Source organism: Hemicordylus capensis, chromosome 2, assembly GCF_027244095.1.
Source record: "Hemicordylus capensis ecotype Gifberg chromosome 2, rHemCap1.1.pri, whole genome shotgun sequence".
Taxonomy (NCBI): Eukaryota; Metazoa; Chordata; class Lepidosauria; order Squamata; family Cordylidae; genus Hemicordylus; species Hemicordylus capensis.
In genome coordinates, this window is record NC_069658.1 from 232463022 (window position 1) to 232478956 (window position 15935).

General features: G+C 48.6%; 1 protein-coding gene across 2 annotated transcripts; it reads left to right on the forward strand.

The window, feature by feature from the left end:
- Nucleotides 1–213: 213 nt before the first annotated feature.
- On the forward strand, nt 214–14878 carry LOC128343318 (zinc finger protein 345-like). 2 transcript variants are annotated; one of them, XM_053292190.1, is made up of 6 exons: nt 214–495; nt 2570–3165; nt 6967–7099; nt 7334–7419; nt 7632–7758; nt 12237–14878. In XM_053292190.1, exons 2-6 carry the CDS (start codon nt 2749–2751, stop codon nt 13901–13903), a joined length of 2430 nt encoding a protein of 809 aa, XP_053148165.1. In that variant the 5' UTR covers nt 214–495; nt 2570–2748; the 3' UTR covers nt 13904–14878. The 2 variants fall into 2 exon arrangements, with proteins under 2 accessions (XP_053148165.1, XP_053148166.1); XM_053292191.1 differs by lacking the exon at nt 214–495 and adding an exon at nt 757–1215.
- The last annotated feature ends 1057 nt before the right edge of the window (nt 14879–15935 follow it).

Sequence of the window (15935 nt, forward strand, 5' to 3'; positions counted from 1 at the left end):
CGCTCCTTTTCCACCAGAAAGGAGCAGAGGCGCAAACGAGTGTGAAAACTCACAGCCACTTCCATCTTTGAGGGGTCTCTCTAGGAAATCGGGATGGAAGCTCTGCTCTCCCTTTAACCCTTGGAGCAGGGCTGAGCAAACCTGCCTCTCTAGTGCCTGGTGAACTACAACTCCCATCATGCCCAGTCGCCTCTCTAGGAATCTCGAAGCTCTGCTCTCACTGCCCACCAGCAAGCCAAGAAGGAAATCGTTCGTTCCTCCTCTTCAGAGCGAGGAGGAAAGTAGCAGCAGCAGAGCAGACTCTGCAGAGGGAGGCGTTTGCTTAGGGAGATTGTTGCAGAAAGAGGGACCCAGTAGGGGAGAGAGGCATATCCCGGGGCTCCCCAGATCCTTCCACCATTACCCCCCACCCTTTCCTGCCTTGCACTTCCTTCCCTGGGAGCCAGGCCCCTTCCACGTGCACTTTGCACCCCTCGGAAGCTGCTGATGCTGCAGGTGAGAGATGCAGGCGGAGGGGCCGGTGGGGAGCGGGATCCGCCTCTGGGCTAGACTGGGGCATGGCGGGGGAGAGGGGGGCCCTGCCGACCCCTGGGACACTGGCGGCCTCCCTCTGCCTGGCCGCAGGATGCACGCCCGCAAGCCCCCTTCCGCAGCTCCCTGCCTTGTACCCTGCCTTGCTGTACCCTGCCTTGCTGGCCCCACCACCACGGCTGTCTGCCCGGGCAATGGAAGGCGGATGGGCTTGGGAGTGGGGTGGGGAGGGCTGGGGATCAGGACCCTCTTCCTCCGCTGCTGCCAGACACAGGGCCCCATTACAGTTCCTCTACCCCTGCAGACCGAGCTCCCTCCCTCTCACCTGCTGCCCCCTGTACTCCCCCCCCACCCGCAAAAGAGACAAAGGGAGCGGCTCCGCTGCAGCCGCTTGGAGCCCTTTTCCCCGGGGGGGGGGGCAGAAGGGTTCTTGCAGAGGCCAGGACTGGGGGGCCTCTTCCCTGGGGACTGGCTGAATCTGTCTTCCAACTCGCCTGCTCTTCTCCCCGTTCCTTACCCCCTTTCCTCTGGGGATCGGGCTAGGTCAAGGGTCTGTCCCCACCCCAGCTCTTCTCGCTTTGAAGGAATTAAAAATTATCTTCATTTTTGAAGCCATTAAGCACCCGGATTTCCTTCTCTCTCTTGGCTTGGTTTGTTCTTCTTCTTGTTTGTCAGCTATATTAAGTAAGACAGGGTCTCTTTCTGTTCAGATTTCTCTTCTGTTTTCAATCAGTTCTTGCAGGAGTCTTACCATTGCATGAATGACGTGGGAGTGGGGAGTCACTGTGTACTCATCCCTCACCCCACGACCTTCCTTGGTGGGAGAAACAACTTTGCTGCCCAATATTTGCTGTCCCAGAGATGGGGGCTGTGTAAGAGACCTCTTTTCAGGGAGTTACCGAGGCCCCCCTCCCATGCAGCCACTCTCCAGCCCCTACATTAAGCACAGTCTCCTACCCTTCTCCTTTGCACACAATGGAAAAGGGAAGGGAGGAACATTTATGCCAGCCAGTTACTAAAAAGGGGGATTTCATGAAAAGATTTGTCATAGAAAGAGAAGAGCAAGTGTTTGTCTCTAGACTGATGAATTTGACCAAGCAAACATTCAATTGTGTGAACATCTGAGTGACACAAAACTCCTTCAACTCTATTTATTTTGTTATTAAATGGAAGGAGGGAACGCTTATGACTGAGTATAGCAGCAGAATGCCCCCTACCTAATGGGCAGACTACTCTTTTGTTACAGGGTGACTGAAGGATCAACTTCCACTAAAGAGACTAGCTCTCCCGGCTGGTAATGATTGCTGCCACCACCTACTCTCCTTTAGAGTAGGGTCCTTTTCCCGGCTCCCATTGAGTATCCTGGGCTGGGTAAAGTAGGCCACCCACCATACAATGGAAGTCAATAAATGATTATCACAGGGCAGGTGCACTTGGTGACTGACCCCTAGTCTCTAAGGCTTGTTGACATGGTACTAGGGAACTTCCCTTCCCCACAAAGCATTGCAAACCACTCTTAGAAAGTAGTTTTTTAAATGACTTGATTGCTGAGAGAACATAAAGAGTTGGTAATAGGAGAAAACAGTTTATAGGATTCAGAGGCACACCAGAAACAAAAGAAAAGCAGCCTAAGGCAATGTCTGTGGAAGAACTTTTCCTACCACCGTTCCTTCTCAGATGGCTGTCCTTCCTTAAAGTATCTCTCTCTATATATATAATACACTAAGGTCATAGGTGGCAAGCCCCCCACACACAGTGCTTTACCAATCAGAGGTAACGGAACAGAAGCACCATGGTGATTGGACAGTGGTGGGCAGCCGGGAAGGGTTGGGCGTGCGGGAGGGTGGCTGACATTGGGCAATAAAGCAGGTGGGGGCCAAGGAGAGCAACACATATGGGTTCAGCTAGTTAGTTATACTGCAGGTTTCTCAGTCCAGCCCACCTACAGATTTCCAGGCCCTGTTACCCCTTAGCTACCGACTGCAGTGAAATTGTGACATTAAATGTGTGTTGATTGGTGCTTCTCTCTCATTCACAGGATTCTCTCCCCCCGCCCCCCATTTCTCAATTAGAAGCAAAGTTTTGCAGAAAAATTAAGTGCTTATTTGGAAAGAGAAAAATAACTTGACAAGGAAGACTCTTTGGCCATATGAGACTAACTGCTGGTCAAAGATCTTATGGCTGCATTGGAAGTTTCATTTGAGATCAAATTAAAAAATGGATTTGCAAAGCCCAGTAAGTAATGAATCAGGGGCAGGAGCAGAAAAAGACCCCCAAAGCATTGAGGCTGGGAGTGGCAAGGAATTCTGGGAAAGAATGGTGCAGAAGATCCTGGAAGCAGATCACACCAGCATCGCTGTTGAATGCCAGAGACTCAGGCATCTCCCATACCAGGAGGCTGAAGGACCCCGAGACATTTGCAGCAGACTCCACGCTCGTTGCCATCAGTGGCTGAAGCCAGAAAAGCACACCAAAGCTCAGATGCTGGACCTAGTAATCCTGGAGCAGTTCCTGACTGTCCTGCCCCCGGAGATGGAGAGCTGGGTCAGAGAGTGCGGAGCGGAAACCAGTTCCCAGGCAGTGGCCCTGGCAGAAGGTTTCCTCCTGAGCCAGGCAGAAGAGAAGAGGCAGGAGGTGAGCAGCAGAGCCGTTTTATCCAGGTAGTTTCAGGGGGCTGAGAACTTGTGGGATAATGTCACCAGTTGCCAAATAGGGTCCTCTTGCAAGCAGAGCCTGAGTCCTTTTCTTCCTATCTGGCAGAATTTTGGTGCTTATAGTCAGCTAAGCTGCTGTACTAGCAATGGAACCGCAGAAAGAGCAAATAACGCGTGCAGGAGCGTCACCAGCTTCTCCCCTCCTGTCTCTTTGTAGGCTGGGAAATTTTACAAGAGTTCTGGGATGTCCTCTTACAGCCCTTTTTACTGCCAGGGATGGATTCATATACCAATCTACTGGTTTTCGTAAGAACATAAGAACAGCCCTGCTGGATCAGGCTCAAGAAGGCCCATCTAGTCCAGCGTCCTGTTTCACACAGTAGCCCACCAGATGCCTCTGGAAGCCCACAGGCAGGAGTGGAGGGCATGCCCTCCCTCCTGCTGTTACTCCCCTGCAACTGGTACTCAGAGGTATCCTGTCTTTGAGGCTGGAGGTGGCCCACAGCCCTCCAACTAGTAGCCGATGATAGACCTTTCCTCCATGAAGTTATCCAAACCCCTCTTAAAGCCATCCAGATTGTTGGCTGTCACCACATCTTGTGGCAGAGAATTCCACAAATTGATTATGCATTGTGCGAAAAAGTACTTCTGTTTGTTGATCCTAGATTTCCTGTCAATCAATTTCATGGGATGACTCCTGGTTCTAGTGTTATGTGAGAGGGAGATGAATGTCTCTTTATTTACTTTCTCCACACCTTGCATGATTTTATAGACCTCTATCATGTCTCCCCACAGTTATTCCCCCCCCCCTAAACTAAATAGCCCCAGGTGTTATAGCCTTGCCTCAGAAGAAAGGTGCTCTAGGCCCCTGATCATCTTGGTTGCCCTCTTCGTCATCTTTTCCAGTTCTACAATGTCCATTTTTTAGGTGAGGTGACCAGAATTGTATGCAGTACTCCAAGTGTGGCTGCACCATAGTTTTGTATAAGGGCATTATAATATTAGCAGTTTTATTTTCAGTCCCCTTCCTAATGTAAATTTTTATTTGGTTGTAAACTGCCCAGAGACTGTGGTATAAAAATATGATAAATGTCTGTCTATCTATCCCTAGCATGGAATTGGCCTTTTTCACAACTGCTGCACACTAAGCTGACACTTTCAAGATCCCTCTCCTGGTCAATCACCGACAGCTCAGATCCCATCAGCGTATACTTGGTGGGGTTTTTCATCCCAATGTGCATCACTTTACACTTGCTAACACTGAACTGCATTTTCCATTTTGTCGCCCACTCACTCAGTTTGGAGAGATCCTTTTGGAGCTCCTCACAATCTGTTTTGGATTTCCCTACCTGAAAGAGTTTGGTATCATCTGCAAATCTGGCCACATTGCTGCTTACCCCTGCTTTTAGATCATTTATGAATAAATTAAAAAGCACCGGTGCCAGTACAGATCCTTGGGGGACCCCACTTCTTACTTCCCTCGATTGTGAAAACTCTCAATTTATCACCTACTCTCTGTTTCCTGTCTTGCAACCAGTTAGAAATCCACACATGTACTTGTCCCCTTATCCCATGACTGCTAAGTTTCCTCAGGAGTCTTTGATGAGGAACTTTGTCAAAAGCTTTTTGGAAGTCCAGGTATACAGTGTCAGCTGGATCACCTTGATCCACGCACTTGTTGACACTCTCAAAGAACTCCAAAAGACAAACCTGTTTGACAAACTCTCAAGGAACTCCAAAAGACAAAGAACTCCAAAAGACAAACAAGGCAAGATTTTTCTTTGCTGAAGCCATGCTGGTTCTCTCCCAGCAGGGCCTGTTCTTCTATGTGCTTTACAATTTTATTCTTGACGATGCTTTCCATCAGTTTGCCTGGAATGGATGTTAAGCTAACTGGCATGTAATTTCTATCTGACTCAGTTCTTTAGCCTCCATCCCTGAAAAGCCTGGTTCAGGAACAGGTATATGCTCAGTATCCTCTGCCGTGAAGACAGACGCAAAGAACTCATTTACCTTCTCTGCAACCTCCATATCTTCCTTAATAATCCCTTTCACTCCCTCATTGTCTAATGGTCCAACTGCCTCCCTGGCAGGTTTCCTGCTTCTGATGTATTTAAAGAAGTTTTTGTTATTCCCCTTGACACTTGTAGCTAAATGTTCCTCAAACTCTCTTTTTGCCTCCCTTATTTTCACCTTGCATTTCTTTTGCCAGAGTTTGTGTTCCTTTCTGTTCTCTTCATTTGGACAGGCCTTCCTTCCAATTGGAAGGAAGTCTTCTTCCCTTTTATAGCTTCCTTGACGGTACCTGTGAGCCATGCTGGCATCCTCCTGGACTTAGTGGTACCTTTCCTCCTTTTGGGTATACAATCTGACTGGGCTTCTAGTATTGTGGTTTTGAGTAAACTCCATGCACTCTGGAGCAAAGTTACTCTCCTGATTTTCCCTTTCAGCTTTCTTTTCACCATACTCCTCATTTTGGAGAAGTTTCCTCTTCTGCAATTCGAAGTGCCTGTGTTAGACATCCTTGGTGATTCACTCCCCTCATGTATGCTGAGTTTGATCGCACTATGGTCACTGTTCCCTAAAGGGTCAATGACACTGACATCACACACCAGGTCCTGGGTGCCATTCAGGATTAAGTCCAAGGTTGCATTCTCTCTGGTTGATTCCAAGACCAACTGTTCTAGGGCACAGTCATTCAGCATATCATGCACCTTCCCTAAGCAAGCCAGGCCTGAGAGTGGGTAGGGATGTTCATGGAACCAGGCGCGGGTGGCTGATGGTGGGGTGTGTGTGTGTCTCACTTTAAGGGCGTGGGAGGGTTCACTTACCCCTCCCTCCGCTTTTCCCATGCCAGCACCCTATGGAGTGGCAGCCTACTTCCCTTCTGCCCCATTTACGCTTTAGCCAGAAGTGGGCGGAAGTAGCTAGTGTCCGGGTGCGAGCGTGACGTGCATCAGCTACTTCCAGCCGAAAAGCAAATGGGGTGGCAGGGAAGTACACTGCCTCCCTGTAGGACATGTAAAATACCGGGCGCCAGTGGGGGGAAGCAGAGGGAGGAGGTAAGTGCAGCTTCCCTCGCCCATAAAGAGACACACACCCCTGCCTTCGAACATCCCAGTGTTCGAACCACTTTGGAGGCCCATTAAAGGGCCTCGGAACAGGTTCATGCACATTCCTACAAGTGGGTTGCAAGGCTTCCAGGGCAGACTGCCTGCCCAGCCCGGCTTCAGCCTCTGCTGCCGGGAGGAGAGGGCCTCCAACTCCCCTCACAGAGGGATCCTCTCCCTCCCAGGAAGTCGAGCATCTCCGCCAAGTGCTTTCCCCAGATATGCCAAACTGATGCCCATCTCATGTCTCTTTAGTACTTGGAGAAAACACCCCTTTTAATTTTCCCTGGCTGTTTAAAAACATCATCTGAGGATGTTGTTCTTCATCCAGCTGCCTGATGGGCACTTTTTCTTCTCTTGCTTTAAGTCAGGGATGCTCACCTTTGTCCCTCCTGGCGGTTTTAGCCTACAACTCCCATAATCCCTGGCTACTGGCCCCTCTGGCTGGGGATTATGAGAGTTGTAGTCCAAAAACAGCTGGGGGAGTCTTATGTTGAGCAGGCCTGCTTTGGATCATTATTATTCTTACTATTCTTGTTCTCTTTCTGTTTTAATACCTTTGTAATGTCTGCCCTGAGGGTATTTCTACCAGAGTTGCGTGACATATCAGTATAATACCAATAAATGCTCCATTCCCTTTCTTCATCCCTCTTCCCTTTCTCCTCTTCCAGGCACTGGGTATGTTAGCCAACATGGCCACTGATCCCCTGCAGGCAGAGAAGGCTCCGTCAGACACGAGGCACAGTCTGCTCTTCAGGGGAATCGTACGGGAGTTGGAGGGGGATGGAGGAACCACCTCACTGGGTAAGGATGGATGTGGAGTATTTCATCTTGGCCCTCTCCTGAAAACCCTGGAGTGCTTTTATGTTCCCTTTAAGTGTCTGTGCAAGAGACGCTTTTCTCTAGGTTCTCTTCTTTTTCCAGTAACTTCACACTGAGACTCCAAAAAACATTCTTGGGACAGATTGATTTTGCTCCAGTCCCTGTAATGCAAAATGCCTAAAAGCATAAAAGACATTTCCTTTCTTTACTTCACAGGCTGTGAAATGTCCCTGAACGTTCTTTCTAGGCCTTCTCCTCTGGGTGATGGAGAGGAAGGTGTTGCTGTGTGGTCATCGGATCAGGTAAGAGAAGCATCAAGGGAGGAAGAGGCAGGCCTCACCTGTCTCTGGGTGGGAAAATCCCTCTCTCTTTCGATTAAAAATGCCCCCTTGGAAGACAAAAGTTGCCGCTAAAGAAACCTTGAAAGCAACTTGGGAAGATCCTTTAGAGGAACATCCAGCCATGACTTTTCTGACAATATCCAGATAGAGAAACTGCTTTCTTCATCTTTCAGGGACCCGTGTCCTTTGAGGAGGTGGCTGTGTGTTTCTCCGAGGAGGAGTGGGCTCTGCTGGATCCAGGCCAAAGGGCTCTGCACAGGGAAGTCATGGAGGAGACTTCTGGGCATCTGGCCTGGCTGGGTAAGGCTCCCTCTTTCCTTTGGCTGATGGATGTGGAAAGCAGGAATTGTTGCTATTGCTGGTGCATATCAGTGCATTGTGAGGATGTCATGGAGGATGTCAGCAGCTGGTCCACATTCCTTGGAAGGAATTCCTTGGTTAAAGAGAAAAATGAGTCCCAACATGAGCTTGAAAGGGGTCATTCCTAGAGATGGCAGTAAAGCACTCCCACCCTCCTCTTCCTAATGGGCAGAAGTGTCAGCTCACTTCAGCCTTAACTGACGGCCCTGTTTTTGCTGAATTTGGTGGTTTCCACATGGTCCAAGAGGGAGCTTCCCTCGCCTGTAGTGTGGCTGAGAGAGATACTTGTGGCTTTCTCTACTAGACCTCCTTCCTGGGACTATTTCCAGTCGTGGTGAGGACTCTTTCAAAGCCTTTGCCACCCATTCTTGGCTCTCTGCCAGGCTGTGGTCAGAACAGTTTTGACAGGCTGAGTTGGGCTCCCTGAAGATTTGTTCAAGTTGGAACTGCAAAACCTCCTTTGTCTGTTACTTTCCATTCTGAAACATGAAGACACTTCTTGGTCAGAAGATAGAGAAGATCCATTTATTGAAGTCTCTGAGGAGGAGGAGGGATCAGCAGGTAGCTGGTTTGCTGTGTGTAGGGGTGTGCACAAAACCAGTTTTCCCGGTTCATTTGAAGTTGAACTGGATTCTAAGCCGATGCCTTCATTCTTGTATCGGTTCCACTGAACTGGATCCAAGTGGTTCGTCCATAGTGAATAATGGGAATTTGAACCCAGAATTGGGTTAGTTGGTATGTTATGATGGATGCTACCTATCAACCAACCCGCAAAGCTAATGGGCATTTGGGCTATTTTTAATGAATTTTTAAAAAAATTCCACGGTCTTCAGCAGGTTAACCCTTGACCTACTGACTATAGACAAACAAAAATAAAAATAATTAAAAATAGCCCCATTGTCTAATTGCTTTGCAGGTTGCACCCATCATGACATACCACACAATTCCTTTTTGGTGTCCCTAGGTGCTGCCCATTGGGAATAATGGGCTGGCTTGAATTCCCATTATTCCCTAACCCTTTTGACAGAAAATTGAACACTGGAATAGCCCTGCTAGATCAGGCCTATCTAGTCCAGCTTCATTTGTCACACAGTGGCCCACCAGGTGACCCTGACTGAGTGTACCTGCAGAATGCACAGAACCCGACACATGTCATGGAGCAAATCTCTCACTGCAAATCCACAGCAGACAGAGATTTTGCCACGACACCAGTGACCAGACCCAACCTCATCCCTTGAGAAGGAAGGGCAGGCACGCCTGGCAAGGCTACCACGTTCTTCTGCCTTTGTCCATCTGATGGCACCAAGCCAGCCCTCAAGCGAAAACAAAACCACCTGTGCTCCACAACGGCCTCCAATGGGTGCTGGCCCTGGCGCTCTAGGCCTCATTGTGGGCTGGTGGAGAGCATCTATGTCTGCATGTGTCAGTAGCACTAACGAGCAGCCTGTGAGACATTCGGGGTTGGCCAGGGTGAGCTAGTATTGCAGCAGGTGGGGGTGACCATGAGTCACTCGCCCCCCCACATCCAGCTCGGGGTAGCCCAGCAGGGGGAAATTGGCCTTCAGGAAGACCGGCTGCTCCAGCAAGTCAGCATCCAAATGTGAGCGATGGGGTCTCACCATATCCCTGGCCTTGGAGAACACCCTCTCACTTTGGACACGGGTTGAGGAGCAAGAGAGGAGCCGCCCGGCCATGATTACCAAGTCCGGCCAGACTTACTGCTTTATTTTATTCATGGATTTGATTTATATACCGCCCTTCCCAAAATGGCTCAGGGCAGTTTACATCAAAATAAGAACAATTAAAATCAATTAATCAAAACTAACTCAATTGAACAATTTCAATCATTTAAACATTAAAATCATTACAATTAAAATCATGTAAAACCAACATTAAAAATTTAAAACCATCAATCTAATTCAAAGCCTGGGTGAACAAACGTGTCTCCAGTGCCTTTTTAAAAGTTGCCAGAGATGGGGAGGTTCTTATTTCAACAGGGTGCGCATTCCAAGGTCCAGGGGCAGCAAAGGAGAAGGCCCATTCCTGACTAGCTGCCAAACGTAGACTGACCTCTCCAGATAATCTTAACAGGCGGTGGGGCTCACTTTGAGGAAGATGTTCTCTTAAATACCTTCTGTTAAACAATGTCCTCAGATTTAAGAGAATACGTTCTCTTAAACACTTGGCAATGCATTGCCCCAAAGTGAATGAGATCCATCTTGGGGTCCATCACCACCGGTTCCTGCAGGTCTTGGCAGAACACTCTGCTCTGCATCACTGCAGTCAGCGCCTCCGGTACCATTGGCAAGGCACCAATCCACTCCCCATTTGAACCCCGGTAGAACGAACAGTTAGTACCACTGGCTGCGTTGGAGCTGCCAGGGACACCATGCTGCTGGACTGGGAAGCGGTGATGATGCTGGGCATACACTGTGCCTTCAGAGGAGGCACTCCTGCCCCGCATCCTGGTGTTTTCCTAGTCTCCTGTCCACTCCCTGATGAACCTCTCTCACCAGGAGGGCCCCCCATTCAGGCAGCATGTGTGGACCAGCTGCATTGCCCTTCCTGGTTGGGTCACACAGCGCATGCCCTACGATTCACCCAACCTGCTCAGAACATGCTCTGCTGATTGCCCCAATCAGCAGAACAACTCTGCTGGTGCTGAGCCTCTCCACAACTCCAGCCCTTAGCCCACCTGCCATTGCACATTAGGGTTTGCATAAAGCTGAGTTGCACAGTTCAGTTTGAGTCCTGACCAGAGTGGAACTGGCTGTGTTCAGTTTTGTGCACCTCGATCAGGTTGTGCCTCCACCCCGAAATAGAACTCACCACCGCCACTCTAGGGGCTTTTTGATGGGGGTGGGGGTGGGGTGTCTTCAGAAGTTCCACCTCCCTGCCACCCTCTGACCTCTGTTATTTTCCAAATTGCCTGGTTTGGGCGGTCTTCAGTCTGTTCCGGGTCTCACCCTTGTGGCGTCGGCCATTTTGGAGGCCACTGCACATGTCTAATGTGCCTCTGCATGGCCAGGTCATCTGTGGCAGCCTCCAAAATGGCCACAGACATGAGGGTGAGACCCGGAACAGGCGGAAGACCGCCAAAACTGGGTGTTTTAGCAAATAATGGGGACCAGGGGGGGATGGGACTTCTGGAGAGTCCCCCAAGCAGCAGCAGTGATATATAACCCCCAGAACAGTGGGGTGTGTGTGTGTTGGCTTGATACGGAATGGGATGGGTGGGTGTTGATCCGATATTAAGCCATTGAACCAAACTGATTCGATGGCAAAACAGGTTCATTTCCGGACCTGTTCACACATCCCTAATTGTACATGGCTCCCCAGTGATCAGAGTAGTCTTGAACTCACCCATCGTCTTCTCCAGGCGAAGAGCAGCAGGCAAAGTCTGGCTCAGAGGTACCGTCTCGGCACAAAAGCTGCTTGCTGCAAGGGAGAACGGCTCGAGTGTCAAGGCCATCTCAGAAAGGAGCTTCCAGTCAGCGCATGGGCACCATTACTGGTGATCAGGAAGCCCCTGCAGAAGTTTGGCTGTGCGGATAGCCATTCCTCCAACTAGTGCCTGATGACCACCGACAGCTCCTCTGATGTGTGCTCAGTGGCCAGAGGCTCTACACGCAGCAGCAGAAGATGCAGCTCTGTCTCCTTTAGGTCTTTCCGTCCAGCTCTTTAGGATGAGTCTCTCTTGTCTCACACCCTTGAGACCTGTCAGGGGAGACAGCAAAGGAATAACTGCAGAGATTGGAACATAGAACATACGAAGCTGCCTTTTACTAAGTCAGGCCACTGGTCCTGCTAGCTCAGGATTGTCTGCCTAGACTGGCAGTGGCTTCTCCAAGGTGCAGGCAGGAGCCCTCTCTGGAGATACCAGGGAGGGAACTTGGAACCTTCTTCAATCAAGCATGCAGAGGCTCTTCCCAGAGCGGCCCCATCCCAGTGAGATAAGGGGGCAGGTTAAAATGATTGGCAAACCAATCTGCTAACTTGGCAAAGAGGCACCTTTTAATGTGGTGATTCTTTTTATTTAGCAGGGGGAGAGTAATTGGCCCTATCAACCCCCAGCACAGTACTTCCAGTGACTGTTGCTGGTGTCTACATTATGTTTCTTTTTAGATTGTGAGCCCTTTGGGGACAGGGATCCATCTTATTTATTTAAGGGCAGTATAGAAATCAGATCAAACAAATACATGGTATTCCGCCTGAGGGGAATGCCTCTGCAATACCACATCCTTTGGAGCATGTAGCTGGACTTCGTTCTAATCAACAGACGCTGCTTAGCACATGGTGGGATTTGCCCCTCCACTTCATCTTTTCCTTGGTTTGAACTGCAATGCTGTTAATTGGGTTTGTTTCTTGGGTTGAGGCTGTGTTCCTCCCTCACCAAAATTCTCTTTTTATGCATGCAGGTAATCGGAGGAAGAACAGAAAAAATGGGGAAGCATCAAGAAGAAAAACTGAAGAAAAAGAGAAAAAGAATTCAGCAGCTCCTGAAGGGACCAACATCCATGCAGTTCCAGCTGAAGATAAGACTAGTAACCACACTCTAAGTGGAAGCATCTTAACTAATAAATCACACCTAGGTGCACATCACAGCACCCATACGAGAGTGAGAGCATATCAATGCACAGTCTGTGGGAACGGCTTCAGGAATTGGTTGAACTTGTACGAACATCAAAAAACCCATACGGAAGAGAAACTGTGCTTAGAGTGTGGAAAGAGATTCAGTTGTGACACTGCCCTTGCTGTCCACCAGTGTGTCTTCCAAGAAGATACATGTTCTAGATACAGAAAGAGCTTCAGTGGCAGAGATGAGCTTCCTTCCCATCAAAGTATTGACACAAGAGAGAAACCCTATACGTGCTCAGAGTGTGGAAAGAGCTTCAATCGGAAGTCAAACCTTTCTGCCCATCAAAGAATCCACACAGGGGAGAAACCATATACGTGCTCAGAGTGTGGAAAGAGATTCAGTCAGATGTACAAGCTGTCAATCCATCAAAGAATGCACACAGGGGAGAAACCGTATACATGCTCAGAGTGTGGGAAGAGCTTCAGTTGGAAGTCACGCCTTTCTGCCCATCAAAGAATCCACACAGGAGAGAAACCATATATGTGTTCAGAGTGTGGAAAGAGGTTCAGCCAGAAGGCTCAGCTTAATGGCCATCAAAGACTCCACACAGAAGAGAAACCATATATGTGCTCAGAGTGTGGGAAGTGCTTCTGTGAGAAGGGAAGTCTTTCTGCCCACCAAAGAATCCACACAGGGGAGAAACCGTATACGTGCTCAGAGTGTGGGAAGAGCTTCAGTTGCAAGGGTAATCTTTCTGACCATCATAAAATCCATACAGGGGAGAAACCATTTACGTGCTTAGAGTGTGGAAAGAGCTTCAGACGGAAGCACAAACTTTCTGTCCATCAAAGAATCCATACAGGGGAGAAACCGTATACGTGCTCAGAGTGTGGGAAGAGCTTCAGTTGCAAGGGTAATCTTTCTGACCATCAGAAAATCCACACAGAGGATAAACCATATACATGCTCAGAGTGTGGAAAGAGCTTCCGACGGAAGGACAAGCTTTCTCTCCATCAAATAATTCACACAGGGGAGAAACCATGTACATGCTCAGAATGTGGAAAGAGTTTCAGTCATACGGGCCAGCTCTCTGACCATCAAAAAATCCACACAGGGGAGAAACAATATACATGCTCAGAGTGTGGAAAGAGCTTCAGTTGGAAGTCACGCCTTTCTGCCCATCAAAGAATCCACACAGGAGAGAAACCCTATTCATGCTCAGAGTGCGGGAAGAGCTTCAGTTGCAAGGGTAATTTTTCTGTCCATCAAAGAATCCACACAGGGGAGAAACCGTATATTTGCTTGGAATGTGGGAAGAGCTTCAGTCAGAAATACAAGCTTTCTGTCCATCAAAGAATCCACACAGGGGAGAAACCATATACGTGCTCAGATTGTGGAAAAAGCTTCAGGCAGAAGTACGAACTTTCTGCCCATCAAAGAATCCATGCAGGAGTGTGTAGTGAGCAGACTGCCAGCACTGATAGAGTTAACAGGAAAAGGTCCTGACCAATCAACCAGGCTGGCAGGACTAGAGGGTAATGGTGTGCACAAACCAGTTGGGCTGTCCTTTGCTGCACTGCCAAACCGGTTCGGAGGTCTAGCATTTTGATTGGTTTGGCAGCAGGGGTTAACTTTTAAGGAGCAGAGCAGGTGCTGTTACCCCACCACCACCTGCCACATTTTCTTCGGTGGCAGTTCTGGCGGGGGAAATGCGGGAGGAGGAGTTTAGCGGGACCCTCCCTACTCCTTAAAGATAAGCCCCCTGCCAACAAACCATATGTCTGATAGTTCGTGCACATCCTTACTAGAAAGTTCCTGGGTAGAAGAAAAGGGAGTTGCCCAGGTGAGAGGGGATTGATGGAGGCTGACCACATTCTGTCTCAGTGAATCTGCAGAAATTGGTGAGACAGATTTGCAGGAGCTTGGATCTCACCAGGGGTTTGGGGAGGTTCAAGGGGCAGAAAGCCAAGTTGTGGCTTTCGGATGTTAGTACTGGACGAAGTATTGTTAGTAAGACATGCATCAGAGGATATTTTACTTGTTGCTGTGCATTTCCTAAATATCTGTTTCTTGTAACTGAATAAGAAAGAACACACCACCTACGAAGAGATCTGGGTGTTTTGAATATTCTTGTAACCAAGCTAAGTGTTTCTAAGTGCAACTAAAAAGTCGAAACCTAAGACCACCTGGTCTGTGGCAACTTAACAAAAGGGTTTTCTCTGTTTTTACAAACCCTCACAGTGTGTTTGATTAAATGTGGGTGGAAGGGGGGAGGGGAAGCCTCTCCTGCAATCCATTTCCAAACAGAGACACTAAGCCAGCTATGGTTAGCTCACCATGTGCAGGCATACGGGTGGGGAGAGGTTGTTTTTATCTTTGCCGGTTAGCAAGGGGAAGTCAAGTTTGAAACTGGGATTTTTAATCACTCCAATTCCCGTTAATAAAATATATTAAGGAGTGATTTGGTGGCAGCAATTTGAACTACCAGAGTCTCTTATTTACCTTTTGTCTTAAAAGTTCAGGATTGAATCTACTTTGTGCAATCTGAGTCAGCTTCTCAAATTGCAACGCAGGATGAGTAGCTGGCCAAGACCGGTCTGTGGGTTGATTCTTTATAGAGAGAAACCCTATCCATGCTCAGTGTATGGAAAGAGCTTCAGTTGGAAGGACAATCTTTCTATTCACCAAAGAATCCACACAGGGAGACACCACATACATGCTCAGAGGGTGGAAACAGCTTAATTAAGAAGGCCAACTTTTCTACCTGCCGCCAACACCTTCCCAGTCTGGACACTGTTTCATTCATTCATTCATTTGATTTCTATACCGCCCTTCCAAAAATGGTTCAGGGCGTTTTACACAGAGAAATAATAAATGTTTGAGAAGGGTGTTAATGAAACTTTTCAGGAGTGCTGGCTAACCACTTCAGTGGTACTTTTGGACTAGTGTAGGATATCAGTGTGACTATATGGAAAAGTCAGTTACAGTGTCTGAACCCCTCTGAGCAATGCGGACCTTGTCCTGGATGGCAGTAGTCCCACTTCAGAACTGGACGTACAGTAGAGGGCATAGTCTTATCTGCCACTGCTCCATCCATCTCTGTAAACTCTAATCCTGAGCAAAGCCAGGCGGCCTTGAGGGTACTCATGTGTAACTTGGAACCAGCAAGCTGGATGCCAAAGATCTGGAGGGTACTGCAATTGGTAGGAGGTGGGAGCTAGGGCTCGGTAAAATGTGCGGAGGTATTCTTGGGCCATCCTCATGATGTGAAGTGGGGGACCGTTCCTGATCCTCCTATGATCCTGAACTGCTGAATGCCTGGCTGTAGTCCTTCTAAGGCTCTTTCTGACCATACTTTTTGATTGCTGGGGGAAATAATGGGGTTGCTATCAGTAAGGGACCCCCCCACACACACACATACACTTCTTTCCACATATTGCCATTGTGTTGGACATTGCCTGCAATGTGTGGCCTAAACTGGCATTTGTCAACACATGGCTGAAGAGAGTACAAGCGAGAAGCACACACGTTCTCTAAC